The 23631-nt window shown below is 42.8% G+C and overlaps 1 protein-coding gene across 1 annotated transcript in view; it reads left to right on the top strand.

Annotated features, from left to right (window-relative positions):
• SETBP1 (SET binding protein 1) overlaps positions 1-23631 on the top strand; it is a 356839-nt gene that overhangs the window by 226376 nt on the left and 106832 nt on the right. Inside the window, exon 3 of the mRNA XM_047086210.1 lies at positions 17198-20657. Within this exon, the coding sequence (XP_046942166.1) occupies positions 17198-20657 (3460 nt within the window). The remainder of the gene's footprint in view (positions 1-17197; positions 20658-23631) is intronic.

The following is a 23631-nucleotide window of genomic DNA, read 5'->3' as shown; positions in this document are numbered from 1 at the left end:
ATGAGGTAAAGAGGAAAAAAAATACTTCTTTTTCTCCTTTTCTCCACCCTCCCCCATCCTCCCCTCTTCTCCCCTCCCCTCCCCTTCACCCAAGAAGCAAAACTAGATATCATCTTTGAGCTTCATCTTTGAGCCCTGTCTTGCTCTTGCTGGCATTGACAACCTCCCATCAGTCTCTCTGCTGCTCCCCACCCTGGAACAGAATGAGCAATTCTAAACTCCCCTTCCTTGTAGAAACCCTTAGGTCACCGTGTTTACCAGCCTGGGCTGAAGTAAGGATCTCTGGGTCCCAGCCCAGAACCATGACTCTGAACTTGCAAGAGAGAGGCTTGGCAAGCTGTGTATTTAACATAGACCACTGGTGAATCTTATCCACCGGGCTTTGGGAAATGCCTTTTGAGGGAGTGAGGGGGAGGTTAACTACCTATTTCCCTTTTGCATTTAACTTTCTTGCACTTTCTTCCTTTGCCATTCTGGCTTTGCCTCTGGGTTGCACTTAAAATGTTGTTACTCTCTTATACATATGGCATTCAGACCTTAATACTTCACCCTGCTAATTCTGCCACTTAATCACATGCTACCAATCTTCAAGGAAGAGGCAAAAACATACTCTTCTCCCTCCTCCTTTGAAGGAGTGGAATGAAGAGCAAAGCCGCAAGGGAGGATAGCTAACAAACTTTTAAAACCTCACTGTTGCTGCATAACTTCTTCTTTAGGGCCATCTGTAATTGTTGCTCAGTGCCTTCACTGCAGAATGTGTCCAAGGCCAGCACTGAGCCCTGATTTCTGCACGGGGTGCCCAGTCCAGGGCTCCCAGAACCCAGCTGGTGGTGTAGAGAGGCAGGGGCAGGGAGGGCAGAGCCTGCTGCTGGACCAAGGCAGATCTTGGAGCTGGTAGCAGGATTCTAGCTCAGCAGATCCCCAACTCCTGAATGACACAGTCAGAAGGCTTCTGGGACCCTCTGGAAGGATGTAGCCACCTTGATACTCTCCCATTAGTCCTGCCAGGCCTGCTCCATGACTGCCTTTTGTTTTTTTTGTTTTTTTGTTTTTTGTTTTTTTGGTTTTTTTTCAATATGTGAAGATTATTGTCAAATTCGTTTCCATACAACACTCAGTGCTCATCCCAAAAGGTGCCCTCCTCAATACCCATCACCCACCCTCCCCTCCCTCCCACCCCCCATCAACCCTCAGTTTGTTCTCAGTTTTTAAGAGTCTCTTATGCTTTGGCTCTCTCCCACTCTAACCTCCTTTTTTTTCCCTTCCCCTCCTTCATGGGTTTCTGTTAAGTTTCTCAGGATCCACCTAAGAGTGAAAACATATGGTATCTGTCTTTCTCTGTATGGCTTATTTCACTTAGCATAACACTCTCCAGTTCTATCCATGTTGCTACAAAGGGCCATATTTCATTCTTTCTCATTGCCACGTAGTACTCCATTGTGTATATAAACCACAATTTCTTTATCCATTCATCAGTTGGTGGACATTTAGGCTCTTTCCATAATGTGGCTATTGTTGAAAGTGCCGCTATAAAAATTGGGGTACAAGTGCCCCTGTGCATCAGCACTCCCGTAATCCCTTGGGTAAATTCCTGGCAGTGCTACTGCTGGGTCATAGGATAAGTCTATTTTTAATTTTTTCAGGAACCTCCACACTGTTTTCCAGAGTGGCTGCACCAATTTGCATTCCCACCAACAGTGCAAGAGGGTTCCCATTTCTCCACATCCTCTCCAGCATCTATAGTCTCCTGATTTGTTCATTTTGGCCACTCTGACTGGTGTGAGGTGATATCTGAGTGTGGTTTTGATTTGTATTTCCCTGATGAGGAGCGACATTGAGCATCTTTTAATGTGCCTGTTGGCCATCCGGATGTCTTGTTTAGAGAAGTGTCTATTCATGTTTTCTGCCCATTTCTTCACTGGGATATTTGTTTTTCGGGTGTGGAGTTTGGTGAGCTCTTTATAGATTTTGGATACTAGCCCTTTGTCCAATATGTCATTTGCAAATATCTTTTCCCATTCCGTTGGTTGCCTTTTAGTTTTGTTGGTTGTTTCCTTTGCTGTGCAGAAGCTTTTTATCTTCATAAGGTCCCAGTAGTTCATTTTTGCTTTTAATTCCCTTGCCTTTGGGGATGTTCCATGACTGCCTTTGAAGGGGCTGCCCTGTAGCTCCATACCGTTTTCTCCATTTCTCTAAATTTTCTAAGTCAACTTACAGTTCTCTGGCGAGAGGCTGGTTTTTTGTGGGCCACATAATTGAAATCCCAGTTTTTGTCATTTTTCCCTGTACTAGTAACACATTTCCAGACCCACAGAGGAAGCCCCTTAAAGTCTGGGAGTTGTGGGAGTGGGCCGCCAAGAGCTCCCTTCCAGGGGCACATTTACTCTCAGTTGCAGGGACCTGGTCTTCAGATCTAGGCCAATGCATGAAGCAATGCTTGTCTCCTTGACTTGCCAGAACTATCTTAAGACTTCAGCTCAGAATAGGAAAGCACTGCCTAAGAGAATAATGTATTTTGTGCAGAAGTGAGCTCCCCATAACTGCATATTGTCGAGTAGCTCCCAGGGAGGCCATGAAGAAAGACCTTGAATTCTGAACATTGGCTTAGTTTGAGAAGGAGTGGCAATAGACTTAGCCAAGAGGGTCTCTATAATGGGTGATTGCAAGAAGGCACCATCTCAATTTAAATGAGCTCTCCTTGGTTAATGTTTCCACCACAATCTCCATTTCTGCCAGATGTTGCTTTTCAGAAAAGCAGTTTACTGAAAAACACATAATTATGATAGCCACATTTATATAATACCCACTGTTGGCCAGGCACTAGATTAAATATTTGACACCAACTTTTAATCCTTCAACCCCCCCCCCCTTTGAGATAGGCACTGCTAACAAACAATCCGAAAATTTGTATGAGACTACAAAAGATCCCAAATAGCCAAAGCAATCTTGAAAAAGAAGAACAAAGCTGGAGGCCTCACAATCCCTGATTTCAAACTGTACTACAGAATCATAGTAATCAAAACGTATGGCATTGACTAAAAACAGACACATAGATCAATGGAACAGAATACAGCCCAGAAATAAACACACGTATATATGGTCAACTAATTTACAACAAAGGAACCAGGAACATACGATGGGAAAAGGACAATAAATGGTGCTGAGAAAACTGTACAGCCACATGCAAAAGAATGAGATTTACACCGTACACAAAACTAACTCAAAACAGATTGCAGACTTGAGCGTAAGACCTGAAACCACTAAACTCCTAGAAGAAAATAGGTAGTAAAGCTTCTTGACATAGGTCTTGATGATGATTTTTTCAATCTGACACCAGAAGCAACAAGAGCAAAAATAAACAAGTGGGACTACATCAAACTAAAAAGCACCTTCACAGAAAAAGAAACTATCAACAAAATGAAAAGACAACCTACCAAATGGGAGAAAAATATTTGCAAATCATGTATCTGATAAGGGACTAATATCCAAAATATATAAAGAACAAAATATACAAAAAATATATAGGGGCATCTGGATGAGTTAAGTTCCTGACTCTTGGTTTTGGCTCAGGTCATGATCTCATGGTTCATGTGTTCAAGCCCCGCACTGGGCTCCGTGTTGGCAGTGTGGAGCCTGCTTGGGATTCTATCTCTCCCCATCTCTCTGCCCCTCCCTCACTTGTTCTGTCTCTCTCAAAATGAATAAACTTAAAAAATTTTAAATACACACACACACACAATTCCATAGCAAAAACAAAAAACAAAAAGCAAAATAAAACCATAATCCAATTTTAAAATGAACAAAATATCTGAATAGACATTTCTCCAAAGAACACATACAGATGGCCAACAGGTGCATGAAAGATCCTCAACATCAGTAATCATCAGGGGAGGGCAAATCAAAACCACAGCGAGTTATCTCATACCTATGATGTGGAGAAAAGGGAACCCTTCCTTACTCACCGTTGGTGGGAATGTACATTGGTGCAGCCGCCATGGAAAGCAGTATGGAAGTTAACTCTGAAAAATCAAAAAATAGAATGACCATACGATCCAGCAATTTTACCTCTGGATATTTATGCAAAGAAAACAAAAACCCTAATTAGAAAAGATGTATGTACTCCCATGCTCATTGTGGCATTATTTGCAAAAGCCAAGATATGGAAGCAATATAAGTGTCCATTGATGGATAAAGAAGATATGGTATATGTATATGTATACACATATATATGTATACATTTATGTATATATATGTAGTGCAGTATTATTTTTTTAACGTTTATTTATTTTTGAGACAGAGAGACAGAGCATGAACGGGGGAGGGTCAGAGAGAGGGAAACACAGAATCTGAAACAGGCTCCAGGCTCTGAGCTGTCAGCACAGAGCCCGACACGGGGCTCGAACTCACGGACCGCGAGATCATGACCTGAGCCGAAGGCGGATGCTTAACCGACCGAGCCACCCAGGCGCCCCTGTAGTGCAATATTATTTAGCCACGAAAAGGAATGAAATCTTGCCATTTACAACAACATGGATGGACCTGGAGGACATTATGCTAAGTGAGTAAATCAGACAGACAAATACTGTAGGATATCCTATATATGGGATCTTAAAGGAAAACAAAACAAAACAATCTCATAGATACAGAGAACACATTAGTTGCAGGATTGCAAGAAGTGAGGTGCCTGGGTGGCTCAGTTGGTTAAGTGTCTGACTTCGACTCAGGTCATGATCTCACAGATCATGGGTTTGAGCCCCATGTCCGGCTATGCGCTGACAGTGTGGAGCCTGCTTAGGATTCTCTCTCGGTCCCTCTCTCTACCCGTCCCTGACTTGCGCTTTCAAAAAGCAGTGGGGGTAGAAATAGTTGCACTGTTGGTTGTTGTTGTTGTTGTTTCTTATAGATTTAAAAAATTGAGTATGTTTTTAAGAGGGAAAAAGGCACTGCTGTTAGTTGCTAGATGAGAAAGACAAGATACAAGAGGCCGTTGACTTGCCCTGTTAATTGTGGGGCTGTGAAAAAGAGCCCAGCATAGAGCCCAAGCTCTTTCACTACACTGCCACCTCTTAGCTGTCCTTTGGATCTCAGGAATAGTGATTCTGGTCAAGGGCCTGGGAATAGCGGGTCTACTAGACCACATCTCAAATGGTTGGCCTTGGGCATCACCTTGTAGCTTGGTCGAAATGCAGAATCTCAGTCCACCCCAGACCTCCTGAATCAGAGTCTGCATTTGCACAGGGTACCCAGGTGAATCCTGTTCAATTTAAATTTGAGAAGTTCTGAATTCCAATGTCACTCACCTGTTTGCTCTGGTTCTTTTCATCTCTGACTGCCCTGTCCCTTAATCTCCCTCCCATAGTTGAGATGGGGAGGTAGAGGGAACAATGAACAGTCTCTAAAATCTAAAGTAATGTCCGTACTCTTATTGCTTTGATAAATTGCTCTCACCTCCAGATATTTTGGTCAGTCCTCATTAAAGTCCTGATTTTTACTGACTGGGAAAGGGACTCAGGCTAGTTGGAAGGGAGGGAAGCAGCAGAGACCAACGGTCCGGTCCCCTTGGGACCAAGTCCTATCCTGGGTCCCTGGGTCCTGCCTACCACCACTCTACACTCGCCCACTCCCCACTCCCTTCACTGTCTGCTTCCCTTCTCTGTGGAGCATAACAAAAGGTGGCTCCCCCACCAGGAGAGTCCAGATTAGTCCCTGAACGTGACAGTCCCTCCAGCCACAGCCGATGTTATTAATTTTTAAAACAAACTTCCTGATTGAGGTTCTGGCTGCCTCTAAATTGTCTCTACAAGGAGACTGTGTACTAATTAACCCATAGAAACAATCAATGATGTACCTTTTTCAAGTTTCAGGGTGATTAGAATATGAAAATGAAGAGCACAATGGTGCAGATGTTTTAAAATCACAGCAGACAGCAATTAGTGACACGGAAACCAGCTGCTTATCTCTCCAGATAAAGCCTCTTAATAGGGAATTACACTGGAGGAGTCATTACCCAGATGGATCTCGTATGATTTACAGAGGAGGCGGGGCAGCGCTAACTTTGATTTGTGAGCAGGTTTTTGTCAGGCTTCCTTCCTTACCTCAAACAAGGTGGATTTGTGGCTGGGAGGGAGGCAGGCTTCACCTTTCTACCTTTTGGCCCAGGGCAGGGATGTTGCCAAGAATGGGGCCTGCAGAAGCCGCAAGCACCTGCCTCCTTGATTCAGGCTCCATTGTTTAGGGATCAACTCCATCAGCTGTCCTTGTGCAAAGGGGAGAGGGAAGACTCTGGGAAGGGGAAACAGTTAGTAACTGGCTGCCTCAGGTGTTCATTGGAGAAAAAAGTCCCTAAGTTCTGCAGAGTGGCTTTGGGGTGTATGGGTGCATGTACGTGAGTGTCGGACATAAGGAGTTCTTAATCATTGTTTGACATAGTCTCTCTCTCTCATGTAATTGAGGTAAAATTTACATATACTGAAATGTACAGATCTGAAGCATACATTTAAGCAGTTTTGACAATGTATTTTGACAAATGTAATTTGAAATCCTCTCGTGATTTAAAGTATGTCCATTATCCCCAGAATCCTCCCTCCTGACCCTTTACAACCCCACCACCTATTCTAGAACTTTATATAAATGGATTTGTACAGTATATACTTTTTGAGAGTCTGGCTTCTTTAGCTCAGCATTGTTGTGTGTGTGTGATTTATGTATGTTGTTGACTATATCTACACTTTTATTTTTATTGATGAATTTTATATTCCCCTGTTGATCAACACCTGGGCTGTTTCCAAGTGCTTTCTACTCAGAATTAAGTTGCTATGAAGGTTCTATGAAAGTCTGATTGTGGATGAATAATTTCTTCTCTCTTGGGTAAATCTGTAGGAGTGGAATTGCTGAGTCACCGAGTATATTTAGCTTTAAAAGGTGTGGCCAAATCAAATTCCAATGTGGTTGTACCATTTTACACCTGCTCCAGCAATGGATGAGAGTTTTAGTTGCTCCATATCTTTGTTCACACTTGTCAATCTTTTTAATCTTAGCCATCCTATTAAGTACATAGTAGCATCTTGTTGTTGTTTAAATTGTCATTTCCCTGATGACAAATGATTTTTCAGGACATCAGCAGGTGCTCACTGATCATTGCTACTTCTTTTGGCCCAGAATATTTGGGCAAAGGTGTTTTGCTGGTAGGTAATGTTCAGTTGACTGAATGTTGATCCAGTCTTCCATACATTTTTTTTTCCAATTTCTTTGGTCAGTTTGTTCCAGCAGGAAAAGTGTCAACATTCTTTTATTTTTTTAATTTTATTTATTTTGAAAGGGAGTGAACATGAGTGGGGGAACGGCAGAGAGAGAGGGAGAGAGAGAATCCCAAGCAGGCTCTGTGCCAGATGCTGAACCGACTGAGCCACCCAGGTTCCCCTTAAAATCCTTTTATTGTGGAATTGTCTCTTTCTTTAATTCTCTTAGTTTTTGTCTCAAGTATTTGAAGTTTTGAGTTGCAAACAAATTTAGTAGTATTGTCTTTTCTTGATGAATTGACTTTTTTTTTATCATTTTGAAATGCCCCTAATTATCAGAATACCTTTTGTCCTGGTGTCTATTTTGCATTGCATTAATTGTCTCCAGTATTCTTAATGTTTTTTGTATTTTATCTCTTTCCATCCTTTTACTTTTAAGCTGTCTGCATTCTTACATTTAAAAGTATTTCTTGTAAACAGCCTACAATTGGGTCTTACATTTTTGTTCAGTCTGACAATCTATCCTGTGTGTTGTTGTTGTTGTTTGGGAGTTGTTAATACATTTCGAGTCAATGTAATTACCAGTAGTCTTCAGTTTATCTACAATATTATGTTTTCTCTTTGTCCTCTTTTCATTCTTTTTCCTCCTTTTCTGCCCTCTTTTGGACTAATTAAGCTTTCTTTAGTATTCCATAAGTTTCCTTCTATTGGCATTTTAGATACATGACTTTGTTTTATTTTTAGAGGTTGCTCTAGAGATTACAATGTGCACCAAGTACCAAGCTACTGTGAACTATTATTACATCCCTTCAAATATAAGAACTTTAATAAACATATACAGTGGACCTTGAACAACAAAGGGGTTAGGAGCATTGAGCCCTGTATGGTTGAAAATCTGTGTATAACTTGTGACTCTCCCCAAACTTTACTGATAGCGCACCATTAATTGGAAGCCTTACTGATAACATAAACAGTTTATTAACACATATTTTGTATGTTTACTGTATAATCACAATAAAGTAAGCTAGAAAAAAGAAAGAGTTATTGAGAAAATCGTAAAGCAAAGAAAATACATTTACAGTAGTGTATCGTATTTATTGAAACAAATTTGCATGTAAGTAAACCCATGTAGTTCAAACCCATGTTTTTTGAGGGTCAAGTATATTCCATATACAACTCTCTTGTTTCTTGTTTTATTGTTTTACATTTTATTTCTATAAAAGTCATAAATTCTATGATTTATTGTTATTTATGCTTTAAGCAATCATTTGCCTTTTAAATTGTATGTGTGCCCACATATTTTCCATTTCCATAGTCTTCATTTGTTCATGTAGATCTGGGTTTACATTTGGTATTATTTCCCTTTACCCTAGAGAACTTCCTTTTACATTTCTTATAATTTTGGTCTGTCAGCAATTGATTCCTTCAGTTTTTATTTATCTAAAAATACTCTACCTTCATTTTTGAAGGATATTTTCACTGGTTATAGAAATTTAAGTTGACTGTTTTGTTTTTATTTTATTAACATGAAGATGTTATTTCATTATCTTCTGGCTTGATTTTTACTGATGAGAAGTCAGACGTTATTTTTGTCATTGTTTCCCTATAATGATGTGTCTTAATTCTCTGGCTGCTTCTAAAACTTTTATCTTTGGGGGGTGCTTGGGTGGCTCAGTTGGTTAAGTGTCCAACTCTTGATTTCAGCTTAGGTCACAAACTCACAGTCCGTGAGTTCAAGCCCCACGTCAGGCTCTGCACTGACATCATGAAGTCTGCTTGAGCTTCTCTGTCTTCTTTTCTCTCTGCCTCTCCCCTGTTCATGTGTGAGCGTACACTCTCTCTCTCAGAAACAAATAAACATTTTTTAAAAAACAACTTTTACCTTTGGTTTCCATCAGTGTGTTTACAATGTGCCTATATGTGGTTTATGTGTGTGTTTATTCTGTCTATTGAGCATCTTAGCTATGTGAATCCATATGTACTATTCTCCTCTACTTCTGGGAAGCTAACTATATATGTTAGACTTATTGATACTTTTCCACGGGGCACTGAAGCCTTGGTTTTTTGTTTGTTTATTTTTGTTTGTTTTTTGTTTACATCTTTCTCCCTTCTTTCAATTTGGATCATTTCTACTGTCTCCCCCTCATGTTCACTGAACTTCTCTTCTGCATTGTCCTATAAGCTGTTAAAGACATCCTTTGAATTTTTCATTTCAGATATTATATTTTTCCAATTTAGAATTTTTATTTGGTTATTTTGGTAGAGTTGTCTCTCTGCTGAGATTCCCCATATATTCATCGATTATGTTCATCTTTTCCTTTCAACACTTGAACATTTTCATAACGGTTGTTTTGGGGGCCTTGGATCTGTATCTACTCTCTTGGTTTTGGGTCACATTTGCCTATTTTGTTGCTTGTCTGATACATCTTTTATTGTCCTGGATATTGTAGATATTATATTGTGTAGATTCTGGGTTTTGTTGTTTTCCTTTAAAGAGTTTGACTTTGTTATGATAGGTAGTTAATTTACTGGCAGATTAGCTTTATTCTACTGAGGATTCTTTTTAAACTTTGTTAGAGAGGGATTAACATAGTTTCTATTCTGGGGCTAGTGTAATCCTACACTTACGGAGTACCATTTCTGTAATATCAACTAAATCTGGAATATTTACTTAAGTTACCCCACTCTGGCTAAGCAGATATCCAACACTGCCAGGTATTAGTGATCTCAGAACTCTGTTCAGCTTATGGACCCCTAGTAGCTGCACTCTGCTGGTTCATGGAGTCTTGTCCTCAAGTGCAGATTAAAAATTGGCCAAAGACATAAGAAGATCACTATAAAGGTTTCTAGGATTTCTTTTCTACATGGCTTCCTCTTCTCAATTACCCTGTCTCTCATATTCCAGTTCCCTCAGCCCCATACTCTGATCTCTGTTTCTTCCATGCAGTGAGATCACAGATTTCTGGCTTCTACTTTTCTGGGTCCATGTTCAGAAAGTGCTCCCAGCCAAAAAAAAAAATAGGGATATGGAGGCCTCATGAGTTTCCTTATCTCTAGAATCACAGCCCATATTATCTCTTGTCCAGTGCCTGAAAACAGTTGCTTCATATATTGTGTTCAGTTTTATATTTGTTTCCAGGGAAAGGGTAAGTCTAATACCTATTACAACATTGTGGCTGGAATGAAGTCAATGATCATTTTAAATTATTCAGAATTGCCCTGTACTCAAGGAAACATATGTTAGGGGCCTCTGTCTTTGTACCAGCTATTATCACCCCCAGGAAAAGGAGTGTGTTAGTATCGCTCACAGCCCCCAAACAGCATATCAGGAATAGTTCCTATGGGAACTAAATCAAGGTGACTTCCCAGGGCAATTCATGTGACAGGAAATGAGGACACTTTCACTTTATATACATAATTGAAAACTTTATGTTCGTTTAGTAGCTGAGTAGTGTTTCTGTTCAGGCTGCTATAATGAAATACCATGGATGGGTGGCTTATAAACAACAGAAATTTATTTATCATAGTTCTGATGGCTAGGAAGTCCAAGATCAAGGTGTTGGCAGATTCACTGTCTGGTGAGAACCTGCTTCCTGGTTCAGAGATGGCTCTCATATGTCTCTTGCCTCACATGGAGAAGGAGAAGAGAGTTCCTTGGGGTGTCTCTTTGGGGTGGAGCATTAATCCCATTCATGAAAGCTCTGCCCTCATTACCTAATCACACTGTGTTCCCAAAGACCACATTCCCTAAAACCATCACATTAGGGCTTAGGATTTCAACACATGAATTTTGGAGGGCCATAAACATTCACTCCATCACACCCATGGAATCAGAGGATCATAAGACCATGGTTCAAATAAGGTACTCAGTGGCATTCTTCTATACCTACTGTTAGTAAGTGCAGGAATGAACTGGGTTGAGGAGATATCCTCTGGGGTCAAGTTCAATGGAAGCTGATATATACATTTTTCCTCTTCATGAGCCTAACGGGTCATTCTCAAAGTCTTTCTTTAAGTGATAGAACCATCTCTCCCCAACCCCTACACTCATAAATGAAATCCTTTGCAGGGCTGTTATGTTTATTTGAGGGTTAAAAGAATGATGTGGAGCATCTCTCTTGCCTCATCCACTGGCTATAGTTCAGAAATGTCTTTACAAAATCCTAGGACTCTATGGAACACATTTGAAAACCACTGAACTAGAACATATCCTGATAATATCAGAGCCTCCCTAGTCCCTAACCCAGACCCCTGTCTTTGATATAATCCAGTGATTCTCAACTTTGTCTGCCCATTGGGATAACCAAGAGCTTTGAACAAAGTACTGCTGTTCAGACCCCACTTCTAGAATGCAGATTTAATTGGTCCAGGTCAGATCCCAGGCATGGTATTCTTTATGAAGCTTCCTGATGATTCTAACATACAGCCAGGATTGAGAAGCTTTCATCAAACAGTTTCTGGTTACATTCCTTGTCTTCCACACTCAGTTCTTGCTCAGGCTCGAGCACTTGCTTTGAGCCTCAGAGATAAATGCCAGGATACCCCAGGGCTCTGAGTATTGGCCTGCATGAGTTGGGGAAATAGAAATCCCAGGGTGGGAGGTCATGAACATCTGCATTCCAAAGTCTTTCTGGGAGGACAACAAACTCATCCACCCACACCATTGACTTTTCTGCCCACCTCACCTTGCAGTGTACTTGGAATATCTGAACAGGGTACAATGTTAGAGTGTCTTACTATGTAAGTTATAAAGAGTTCAGAGAGCAAAACAAGAATGCTCACTGGTGCCAGATTGCATATCCTAACAGGCCTATGGTGATTTGTTCTGCACATTTACCACCAAAATGTGCTACAGATGTCATGGCAACCACAGAAGAGCCCCACCCCAGAGGAATTATAGTATTGAAACATTAGATCAGTGCTTTTAAAACTTGATTGTGCTTCAGAATTATCTGGCGAGCATGTTAAAACGCACATTCCTTGGTCCCACTCTAGAAGATTGCAATCAGTAGATCTGCAGTGGGGCCCAAGGATCTGTATTAACAACCAGTACCTTAGGTAATTCTGGTACAGTGGCCCAGGATCTCATCTTGAGAAGCATCAATTGCCAAATTAAGAGCAAAAGTTCCCCTCATTCCTTCATACCCAGGCATATTTTCCTACTCTTGTAAAGCAAAATATCTTACAAACAGTAAATTTAAATTATCAGTGTCAGCAGAAAGTAGCACAAACACAGCTAACCCAAAAGAGTAGTTTATCTCCCACAAAGTCATGCTTGATTTTTGATGAGTTATATGATTTTTCTCAGACCCAAATAGCCCTCTTCTCTCATTGTGACAACCCTTACTTTAGATAAGCCATAGATAAGACTGGGTGACTCATTTTCTTCCCATTTTTATGGATTTTTCAAGTTTTTATGCAGTGATCTCATGCTTGTTCTTAAAAGTAGACAAAAATCAAGTGCTTTTTACAAGGTAATCTAACTTACGCAAAATTTAAATGTATATGATCTATTATACATTGTGAAGTTATCCACTTCACAAAATAATTCTTCACATTGCAGAAGAACTTGCTTCCATAAACACATCCTTTAGAAGAGATATCTGTGTAGTTTTCAGAATGGTGGTTCAGTGATGAGCATTTGGCATCTAGGCTGAAGGGGCCCGGAAAGCATTTTTCTTATAAAAGTAAGCCACACCTTCAAAGTGACTGTATGTTTTCAAACAGTTCACGGGGGCGGGGGAACAGCCAAGAGAAATGCTGGGCTTAGTTGGTACTAAAAGTTTTCCACAAAATAATCAGCCCAATGTAGAATTCCATCAGGACTTGCCTTATTTGGTAACCATTTTAGGCAACACCCTTGCCATGGATGAAAGGTAGCAAAGAGGCTTTAAAAGATTCAGGTCTTACTCCCAGAAAAATGTAGAATCTAAGGGGGAGATGGAAACATGTGCTAAGTAGGTCAATAAAGCCCTCAGTCAAAGACCCCCCTGGGGAGACTGACTGCTGGAAGGGTGGGAGGGGGAGCCCCTAGCTTGCCCCAGCCAGCATTGAGCTAGGGGCCTGTTTTGCCACGTCCATCTCTGTCTCAATGGAGTAAGTACTCAATTCACAGTGAAGGACATATTGGAACTGACAGCCTTACCATTGTGTATATAATATGTCATGGCTGACAGATGAAGAAATGGGATTCCGTGAAATGCAATGGGATATAGCCATCAGCCAAGGCTGGAGAAAAGCCGTGTTCTCCTGGACCCCTTAGAGAACACTCCTCAGTTCTCTTTGCCCCTTCACTGCAACCCATCTCAGTGCAGGGTTTAAAGCACCATTTCCCCCCATTAGTCCTGATCCTTTGTTGTGCTTCCCTTTTGTCCACCCTGCCCTTTGATTGTGCAGCTCTCCCAGCAGGGAAAATTGCAGCTGAAATGGTAGAAACAATGAGATCAGGCAGTGTCCAGATGGAGGCACTGGGAACCAGGCACACTTAACTGCATTACTTTCAGCCGGTCTGCCCTGGGTATAAGTGAGCAGGCCCCACCTTTCAACTGCCGGAGTGAAATCCACCCTCCTGACAGTCACATGGCCTTCCCCAAAGGCAGAGTTAATTGGAAAGTGAAATAATTAACAGGAGATGAGAGAGAACTAAGTAAAAATTGCATTGAAGGGGAGTTACCTTGCAAATGCCTCTAGTCCTTAAGTATTTGGGAAAGGTTTTTTTGTTGTTGTTCAACACCTAATGCATTTGAGCGCTCCGATTTCCTTATAAGCATTATCAAATGAATGATTGGCAGTTTATTATCTTCTGTGTGCAGCCACATATTTTATCATGGCAATAGGCATCTCAAACATGATTTTGCTTATTCACTCAACAAACATTTATTGGGAACTTTCTGGGTGGTTTGCTTTGTAGTAGGCCTAGGGGATAAGAAGATAAATGAGTCTCTGACCTCAAAGTACTTACAGTCTAGGAGAGGGAGACAGAAAAGTACACAAATAAATGACACAAAGCATTATGGGGATTGTGATCGATGTCTTTATGAGAGACAATGGTGTTTGCAGAAGGGAATGGCACAAGGAATTAGGCTGCAGGGGGTAACTGTGTTTGAGACAATATGTTATAATATACAGGCCATTAATCTCACTATTGATAAAAAATAAAATATCCCCATAGCAAAATGTGTGTTCCTTCATTTATTCAATAAATGTTTATTCAATAAAAGTGCCTACTACTTGCCAGGTACTGTGCTTGGTACTCGTGTGATGGTGTGTACAGGCTAGAAAGGGAAACGGGCTTTAATTCAATTAATGCACAAATCAAATGTAAAATTAAAACTAAAATAAAAGTACAACAAAGATGACATACCTGTTTTCATGAAAACTTCTAACAGGAGTACTTCTCTAAGGTAGGGGGCCTCCCTACAATCGAGCTGAGATTCAAACGTGAAGAGTAATAATTAAGGATTCTGCTAGGTTCCAAGAAGAAAAAGACGGAGCAATCGAGGGAAACTGGTGGGATCAGAGACCAAAAATTCCAGTTTCACTATGAAGTCCCAGTGTGGACTTCAGTGGCCAGATCTAGAAAAGTGTGGGGAGGTGTGGCAAGAAAGTTGGGAGGGGGGGCAGGGGAAAGGGGTGACTGTAAGTCCTGCTTTGCCGGAGTCCAAACTAGGAACTCAGATTTTTCTTTTTTTTTTGCACTGTAATGTTTAAGAAGTGCCAGCACTAACTCTTAGAAGTGTTCTACTATGAGTTACCGCTTATACTATTGCATTAAAGAGTGAGAAATTTTGTTTCCAAGCCCTTTTGTAGACCTGTCATCCTGTGAGTACACACACAGTGCCAACTAAAATCTAAAGTACAAATGACAAATTAGCAGAGCCCTGATTCATAAAAGATAAGTGGCATTCAACATTTTATGCCATGAATAAGATTCCCGTATTTTTTAAAAAATGGGACAGCAGCTTATGTCCACAGCAGTAATTTCTACCAAAGTCAAGTGCAGGATTAGTCTAGATGTTGATGATTAGTGATGTCCCCTAAAACATTGCAAGATGAAGAAAAAGTAAATACAAAAAAGTAAATTTTTGTCTTAATTTTCTCCTAGGCACTTATAGGCTTAGCCTGGGGAGACTGTCTCATGATACTTAAAAAACAGAGTCCAATACTGGAAGTATAAACAGGATTTCACAAAATCAGGGAGGCAGAAAATAACTCTAGGGATTCCAGGAACCACTGTGAAAAAAACCCTACTTGCTTTACTGCATTGAATTTTACCCATAATGCTTTCTGACACCTGTGTTTTGATTCTTAATAGGGACTATAAGCAGTGTTTTCTAATGAAGCGTAAATGCTAGAACATCAATGGCAAATAGGCACAGATAGATGATAGAAACATGGGTAGATACATAGATAAAGACAGATACATATTACAGGTTAAAACTTCCTAAGTCCACTAAGCCAACCATCATTTACTTCTCAGTGGAGATATTATCCAAAGCTTTCTTCAATTTACTAGTATTTTCCATTCTTTAACACATCTTAGGATAATGCATCCTGTATGTTTACTGCTTGTGTTTATAAAACAGTACTTACGATAAACTTTGAAGAATGCTTCTTTACACTGCTGGCATGGCTTAAAATCTATCTGCAATAATGTTAGTGTATCTACATTAAAAAAAAAAAATTGGGTTAATGTCTTGGGCAAGCTGGGTGGCTCAACCAGTTGAGCATCCACCTTCAGCTCAGGTCATGATCTCACGGTTCATGAGTTCAAGTCCCTCATTGGACTCGCTGCTGTCAGCACATAGCCTGCCTCCGATCTTCTGTCCCAATCTCTCTCTGTCCCTTCCCAGCTTGTGCTCTCTATTAAAAATAAATCAACCTTAAAAAAGCTTTTAATATCTCAAAAAGACATTCATTAACTACTCCCTCTGTGTCTTTGTAGGCACTGGTTATGTCTGCCCTCTAGCACAGGTTCTGCCTTTCCGGACTGAAGGGTCAGTCCTCAGGAAGGTGCCGAAGTCTGGAGACTTTCCTGTAGAATTCATGCTGGGAGAAGCACAGCTGACAGAGTTGGGAGCAGTGATCTTGAGTGACTGTGCATTTTTTTTTGACCCATTTATGTCCACGAGACTCAAGGTTCCTTTTGAGATTGTCCAGGAGTTTTCTCAAGAAAGCTGTCAGTGCCTAACTTGGGTTTCAGGATGCCTCAGCATACTAACTCCCAACACCACACCACTCCTAAAAGTCAGAAGGGTGGAAGGTCTTTTGAGTTTCTTTCCTACTCCATTTCTTCTTCTCCATGTCCTTGACTGGCTCCCTTGTCTTCACACAGTCTTCAAATTCCCCCCTTAGTTCCTCAGCTTGTGCTGTTTTTCCTTGTTGCAGTGGTTCCCAGTGAACTACTTGTTTGAGCACAGAGATGCTAAACTCCCAGGTAAAGTGCAAACAGAAATGAACTTCAGTAGGAGGAAGCAAAGGAAGGACATGAGTTGGAGGGGAAGCTGGGACAGAAGTAAGAGGCAGCTTGAGTTAGGCAAAGGGACCGGGGAGTTGGAAAGTTCACATTCTCTCCTGGGCTCTGCCACCATAGGCAGGACTCACCATTAGAAAAGTTTCAGCTTTTTCATGCATACAAGTCGGGCTAAGCTAAGTGACCAAGCTAAGTGACCTGCAGGGCCTGTCCTCTATGCTGAGATTGCATTCAACCAAAAGATCGGTAAAAGTTCCTATTGTTAAGGGGGATAAAGATGGTGATCAAAGCATCCTTATTAATGTTCCAAATCTGTGCCACATGTTTTTACTTCTGCAAATGAGAAAACCTTCAAAACCATTCTGGAATTAAAGGTGGCCATTACCAACTTTCAAATAATAAAGACTTTTGACATTGAATTTTAAATATCTCCAACATGCTCATCTTTGTTTCTCTCTCTCTCCTTCTCCACCTGCCCCACCTTTAGGCTTACGAGCGGCCACAGAAACACTCAGCTCTCCACTATGACCCAGGCCTCCCACAGGACGTCACCAGTGACACCTTAAAACCAAAGCACCAGCAAAAAAGCAGCAGCCAGAACCACATGGACTGGTCCACCAACTCTGACAGTGGACCTGCCACTCAGAATTGCTTCATCAGTCCAGAGTCTGGCAGAGAAACTGCAAGCACCAGCAAGATCCCTGCTCTTGAGCCCGTGGCTTCCTTTGCAAAGGCCCAGGGTAAGAAAGGCAGTGCAGGGAGCACATGGAGTCAGTTGTCCAACAGCAGCAAAGATCTGCTCTTAGGAGGCGTGGTCCCATCCCCAGGCAGCCACAGCTCACCAGCCCCACCCAGCAGCTCTGTCGAGTGCAATGGGCTTCAGCCCTTGGTAGATCAAGATGGCGGAGTTGCAAAGGAGCCCCCAGAACCACCTACTATAGGCAGCAAGAAAAAGTCCAGTAAAAAAGATGTGATAAGTCAAACCATATCAAACCCGGACCTGGACTGGGTCAAGAATGCCCAGAAAGCATTTGACAATACAGAAGGGAAAAGGGAAGGCTACTCTGCAGATAATGCCCAAGAGGCATCACCAGCCAGGCAGAACACGAGTTCTGTCAGTAATCCTGAAAATGACTCAAGTCATGTCCGGATTACTATCCCTATCAAGGCACCCTGTCTAGATCCAACCAGCCATAAGAGGAAAAAGAGACAGTCCATCAAAGCAGTGGTGGAAAAGATCATGCCAGAGAAAGCCCTGGCTTCTGGAATCACTATGAGCAGTGAAGTGGTTAATAGGATACTCTCCAACCCTGAGGGAAATAAGAAAGATCCCCGTGTCCCTAAGTTGAGTAAAATTATAGAGAACGAGTCCCCCTCAGTTGGCCTTGAAACAAGTGGAAATGCCGAGAAAGTCGTTCCAGGAGGTCTGTCTAAGCAGCGGAAGCCACCCATGATCGTGACGCCTCCAGCGTGCACAGACCACTCTCCATCGAGAAAGCTGCCAGAAATCCAGCATCCCAAATTTGCTGCAAAACGGAGGTGGACGTGCAGCAAACCAAAGCCCACCAGTATGCTTCGGGAGGCAGTCATGGCCACCTCCGATAAACTGATGGTGGAACCGCCATCTGCCTATCCCATCACCCCATCCAGCCCTCTGTACACCAACACAGACAGTCTTACTGTGATCACGCCAGTCAAGAAGAAGCGGGGGCGGCCGAAGAAGCAGCCTTTGCTCACGGTTGAGACGATTCATGAGGGGACTTCTACCAGCCCGGTCAGTCCCATCAGCCGGGAGTTCCCTGGCACAAAGAAAAGAAAGAGACGACGCAGTTTAGCTAAGTTGGCCCAACTAGTGCCAGGAGAGGACAAGCCCATGAGCGAGATGAAATTTCACAAAAAAGTTGGAAAGCTTGGGGTGTTGGATAAGAAGACCATCAAAACTATCAATAAGATGAAAACACTCAAGAGAAAAAATATCTTGAACCAGATCTTGTCCTGCTCCAGCAACATTGCTCTGAAGGCTAAAGCTCCCCCAGAGACCAGCCCTGGGGCAGCAGCCATCGAGAGCAAATTGGGCAAGCAGATTAATGTCAGCAAGAGGGGAACCATCTACATTGGCAAGAAGAGGGGCAGGAAGCCAAGAGCAGAGCTGCCACCCCCATCTGAGGAACCCAAAACAGCCATCAAGCACCCAAGGCCTGTTTCTAGCCAGCCGGATGTTCCAGCCGTGCCTTCCAACTTTCAGTCACTTGTGGCGTCTTCACCAGCAGCTATGCACCCACTTTCAACACAGTTAGGTGGGTCAAATGGCAACCTGAGCCCCGCCAGCACTGAAACCAATTTTTCAGAGTTGAAAACTATGCCAAATCTCCAGCCTATCAGTGCTCTTCCAACCAAAACCCAAAAGGGAATACACAGTGGAGCCTGGAAGCTGTCTCCCCCCAGGCTGATGGCCAACTCACCTTCCCACCTTTGCGAGATTGGGTCACTCAAGGAAATAACGCTGTCCCCCGTGAGCGAGTCGCACAGTGAGGAGACGATCCCAAGCGACAGCGGCATTGGGACGGACAACAACAGCACGTCTGACCAAGCAGAGAAGAGTTCAGAATCCCGACGGAGGTACTCTTTTGACTTCTGCTCCCTGGACAACCCGGAGACCATTCCGTCTGACACCAGCACAAAGAACCGGCATGGCCACCGGCAGAAGCATCTCATGGTGGACAACTTCCTGGCCCATGAAAGCCTCAAGAAGCCAAAGCACAAGAGGAAACGGAAAAGCCTGCAAAATCGTGATGACCTTCAGTTTCTGGCAGACCTGGAAGAGCTCATCACCAAGTTCCAGGTGTTCAGGATCTCCCACCGGAGTTACACCTTCTACCACGAGAATCCGTATCCCAGCATTTTTCGGATTAATTTCGATCACTATTACCCGGTGCCATATATCCAGTATGACCCGTTGCTCTATCTTCGCAGGACTTCAGACTTGAAGTCAAAGAAGAAGCGTGGTAGGCCTGCAAAAACCAATGACACCATGACAAAGGTGCCTTTTTTACAAGGGTTCAGCTACCCTATTCCCAGTGGAAGTTACTATGCACCCTATGGAATGCCTTACACATCAATGCCTATGATGAACCTTGGTTATTACAGTCAGTACCCAGCTCCTTTGTACCTGTCGCACACACTTGGAGCAGCTTCCCCATTCATGAGGCCAACAGTGCCACCACCTCAGTTCCACACAAGCTCCCACGTGAAGATGTCTGGTACAGCTAAGCATAAAGCAAAGCATGGAGTGCACCTGCAGGGACCTGTCGGCATGGGCCTCGGCGACATGCAGCCATCCCTGAATCCTCCCAAGGCGGGCAGTGCCGGTCTGTCCAGCGGTCGGCTCCACAAGAGAAAACACAAACACAAGCATAAGCACAAGGAAGACCGGATCCTGGGGACCCATGACAACCTGAGTGGTCTCTTTGCAGGCAAAGCCACAGGCTTCTCCAGCCACATCCTGAGCGAGCGGCTGAGTAGTGCGGACAAGGAGCTCCCACTAGTGAGTGAGAAGAATAAGCATAAGGAGAAGCAGAAGCACCAGCACAGTGAAGCCGGCCACAAAGCTTCTAAGAACAACTTTGAGGTGGACACCCTGTCTACACTGTCACTTTCTGATGCCCAGCATTGGACACAGGCCAAGGACAAAGGTGACTTGAGCAGTGAGCCTACAGACTCGTGCACAAAGAGGTACTCTGGCAGTGGTGGGGATGGTGGCAGCACCCGACCCGAGAGCCTGGACGTGTTCAGTGACATGACCCCTTCAAATGACAAGTGGGACAGTGACATGAGCGGGAGTAAAAGGAGGAGCTATGAGGGCTTTGGGACATACAGGGAAAAGGACATCCAAGCCTTCAAGATGAGCCGCAAGGAGAGAAGTTCTTACGACTCCTCCCTGTCTCCAGGTAAGGCCGTGTTTCTCCTCAGACCCGGGCTGTCTTATTATTTCATTGCTGGGCTTTGCACGTCAGGAGTCTGCCATCATTGACACATTGTTTTCACTAGTTTGCAGAGAGGTAGGGACCAGGTGGAAATGGGCGTTCTTCACATGTGACTTTGCAGCACTATTTATACACGGGTTACTTGGTATTTACTGCCTTTCCTCTCAGAGTCATTGCCTTGGGATCCATGGGCCTAGAGACAGCCCCAGTAGCTACCTAGACTACAACCACACCCACTATGTGTATGCTTTCTATTAGAGATGCTATGCTTAGGTCCTCATCCAATCTGATGGTGCAGTTTGTTAGTGGCATAAACCCTCTAAAACTCACTAAGAATGCCAGTAAGATCCCAAGAATGTCAATGCTGGATGGGAGCGATATCTAGTTCATCTGGCATGCTGCCTCCAGAAGTCCCACATCCTAGGTGAGAAGTCTACAGCAGAGCCATTGGAAGCTGCCCACCTGTGCATCCTCAAGTGTACCTAATGAGGGAGCCATAGCTCCAGGCTATCTTGTCCTCATTTTGTCCATGGGCATTTGATAAGCTTCCCTGAGGAGACCCCACTCATCATTTCCCCGCATGAAGGGGAGGGAGCCTGGCTGAAAGGTGTTGCAAGCCTCCTGCCCCTACGGGAACTTACTGCTGCATCTCTTGGCATGTCTGCTGGGAGTGGGATTTTGCCCACTGACTGCTAAACTTAAAGTACTGGTTGCTATTAGAAAGAGCTCATTCCTTGTCAGTTGCTGGCAGAATTTCCTTGCTAACGTTCCCACCCACACAGACCTTCCTTGCCACAGAAGCTTGATGCTTCCGCGTAAGTATCCCTTTGTCCCTGTCCAGACATCATGAAAGTGATAAGACTCTTGTAGAACAGAACAGTTGTTTACGAGGAAAACAGCAGAAGCTCCTTTTCTAGGAGCTACAGAAGCTAAAAGGATTTCTCATGCTCCCTCTACCCCCAGATAGTACAAGCACTCTGGCCACAGTCTGCTTTTAAAAGACTAGTCATCTTTATTTCAGGTTTGGGTGTAGTGTTTCTCCTCTGTGATGTGTACCTCTTCCCTCCTGGGTAGTCCATCATGAGTGAAGGTGAGGGCAGTGTATTCATGAGGAATTAGAGTCATTTTTCTAGGCCAGCAGACTTCAGAAGAAATATGATTATGAGTTGGAAACCACTTAAAGATTGCCTCAAATTACCACTAGCTTGTGAGTTGCTGTAGTGGTGGATGTTCTCCTTGGTTAATGAAGAGACCAATTAGCAGTCATGTCTCCTACTGAAGGTGATAAATGGCCCACACTTCATAATTGCCCAAAGTGGATAAATTGCCCAAAGTGGATGTTCTCATCTAAGTTTCTCTGTTTCTCATCATCAGACTTTGTTGAAAGTATTTGTTTTTTTTCTACACAAAGCTCAAATTAAGCCCACCTGGACGGAGTTGCTAGATTAAACTTTTACATGAGAAAAACTATTGCTCTCTTTCAATATGGTGAAATTGATCCACAGGTCCAACACCAGCCATGGACAGAGGGTTTTCTTCATTTTTGTATTTTCTTGGCATTATTTAGCAAAACAGTAATGTTGCCATGTTATTACTAAGAAGCCACAAGCAAGGATCCTAACTTAACAGACCTGAGAAGCAAGATCTTAGAAGCTAAAATCTCTATCCATCATTGCTCATTAGATTTCTCAGCAGTCATACCAAGATTTTTCTCTGGTTGGACTACATTTCCAGGTGCTGGTTGACTTCATGAAGGTTCCCAGATAGAGATCCATCTCTGATCCCTGTGTGTCTCTGAAGGTGCCCACCCTCTTAGCCATACAGTTCTATCTGGGTTTGCATTCACATGATGGCATTACTTTCTTCAAAATTCCCCTTCCTCTCCCTATCTTCTTATTCATTCTTTACTCTGCCACATCAGGTGAAAAGAAACCAGCATTATGACAAGTGTCATAAAAGAAAGCTGGGTTCAACCTAATTGGGTATTAATTGGGTACTCTGTGATGTAGGACCTTAGGCATGGCATTCTGTTTCTTTGGGTTAGTGTCTACTCATCTGTATCTGACAGGGTTGGGCCAGACCTCTTTCATATAGTATGTTTCAGTTCTTAAAGCCATTTCGCATGCATTTCTTGATGACACCCTGCAATCTTAGAAGAGAGGTATTTTCATTTCTATTTTACAAATACATTGAGGTTCAGAGATCAAGTGACCTGCTTGGGTTTAGAAAGCCATTATTTATGATTTTAAGCCCAGGGCTTTGGCCATCGCTTTGCAGCTTGAACACATGCCACCAATAGTTAAGCCAAGTCTAGAACACCGGTCCTGGTCCTCAGCTCAGTACTCATGTATTCCTCTATGGCCCTTCCTCTCAGATACCATCCATCCCCCAATTATATGCCTTTCCCTAAGGCATCTTCACAGCGATTATGTGATAATTACAGAAGAGAGTAATTAAGGAAAGACCACATCCCTGTATTCAATTCCCAACCAATGAAAAAGGACCCCTAATGGCCCAACCTTTTCTAGACATTAGCCTGGAAATGTCTACCTGGACAGGCTTCCACCTCTGCTCCTACTGCAGTCCAGTTCTCAGAGTTATTTTTGCTACTGCTTTGTGCTTACTCTGTGTTATATTTTTTTCTTCTTCAGCTTTTTAATGAATCATAGTTGTTGGTGGTTTCTATATCTATATGAGTTATGTCTGTTGTCCCTACACATTTTGTTGAATATGTTACTGGAGGAGATCAGATTCTCTATCACTCCCCTCCCTTCCAAACCTTGGCCTCATCTCACCTGTATTCCAAATGTCCCCTCTATTTCTGAACCCCAAAAGCATCAGGGACAAAATGCCTTTAGCAGCACTTGGAATTCAATGTCAGAGTTTGTCAAGACTCCCTGAAGAGTGCTCACCTTAATGTGACACACTTGAAGGAACA

The sequence above is a fragment of the Lynx rufus genome, unplaced genomic scaffold, assembly GCF_022079265.1.
Source record: "Lynx rufus isolate CCGP_SWC_20201006 ecotype Redwood Valley unplaced genomic scaffold, mLynRuf1.p SCAF_20, whole genome shotgun sequence".
Lineage (NCBI taxonomy): Eukaryota > Metazoa > Chordata > Mammalia > Carnivora > Felidae > Lynx > Lynx rufus.
Note: the sequence above shows the minus strand (reverse complement) of the source record. Positions and strands in the feature narration are given on the sequence as shown.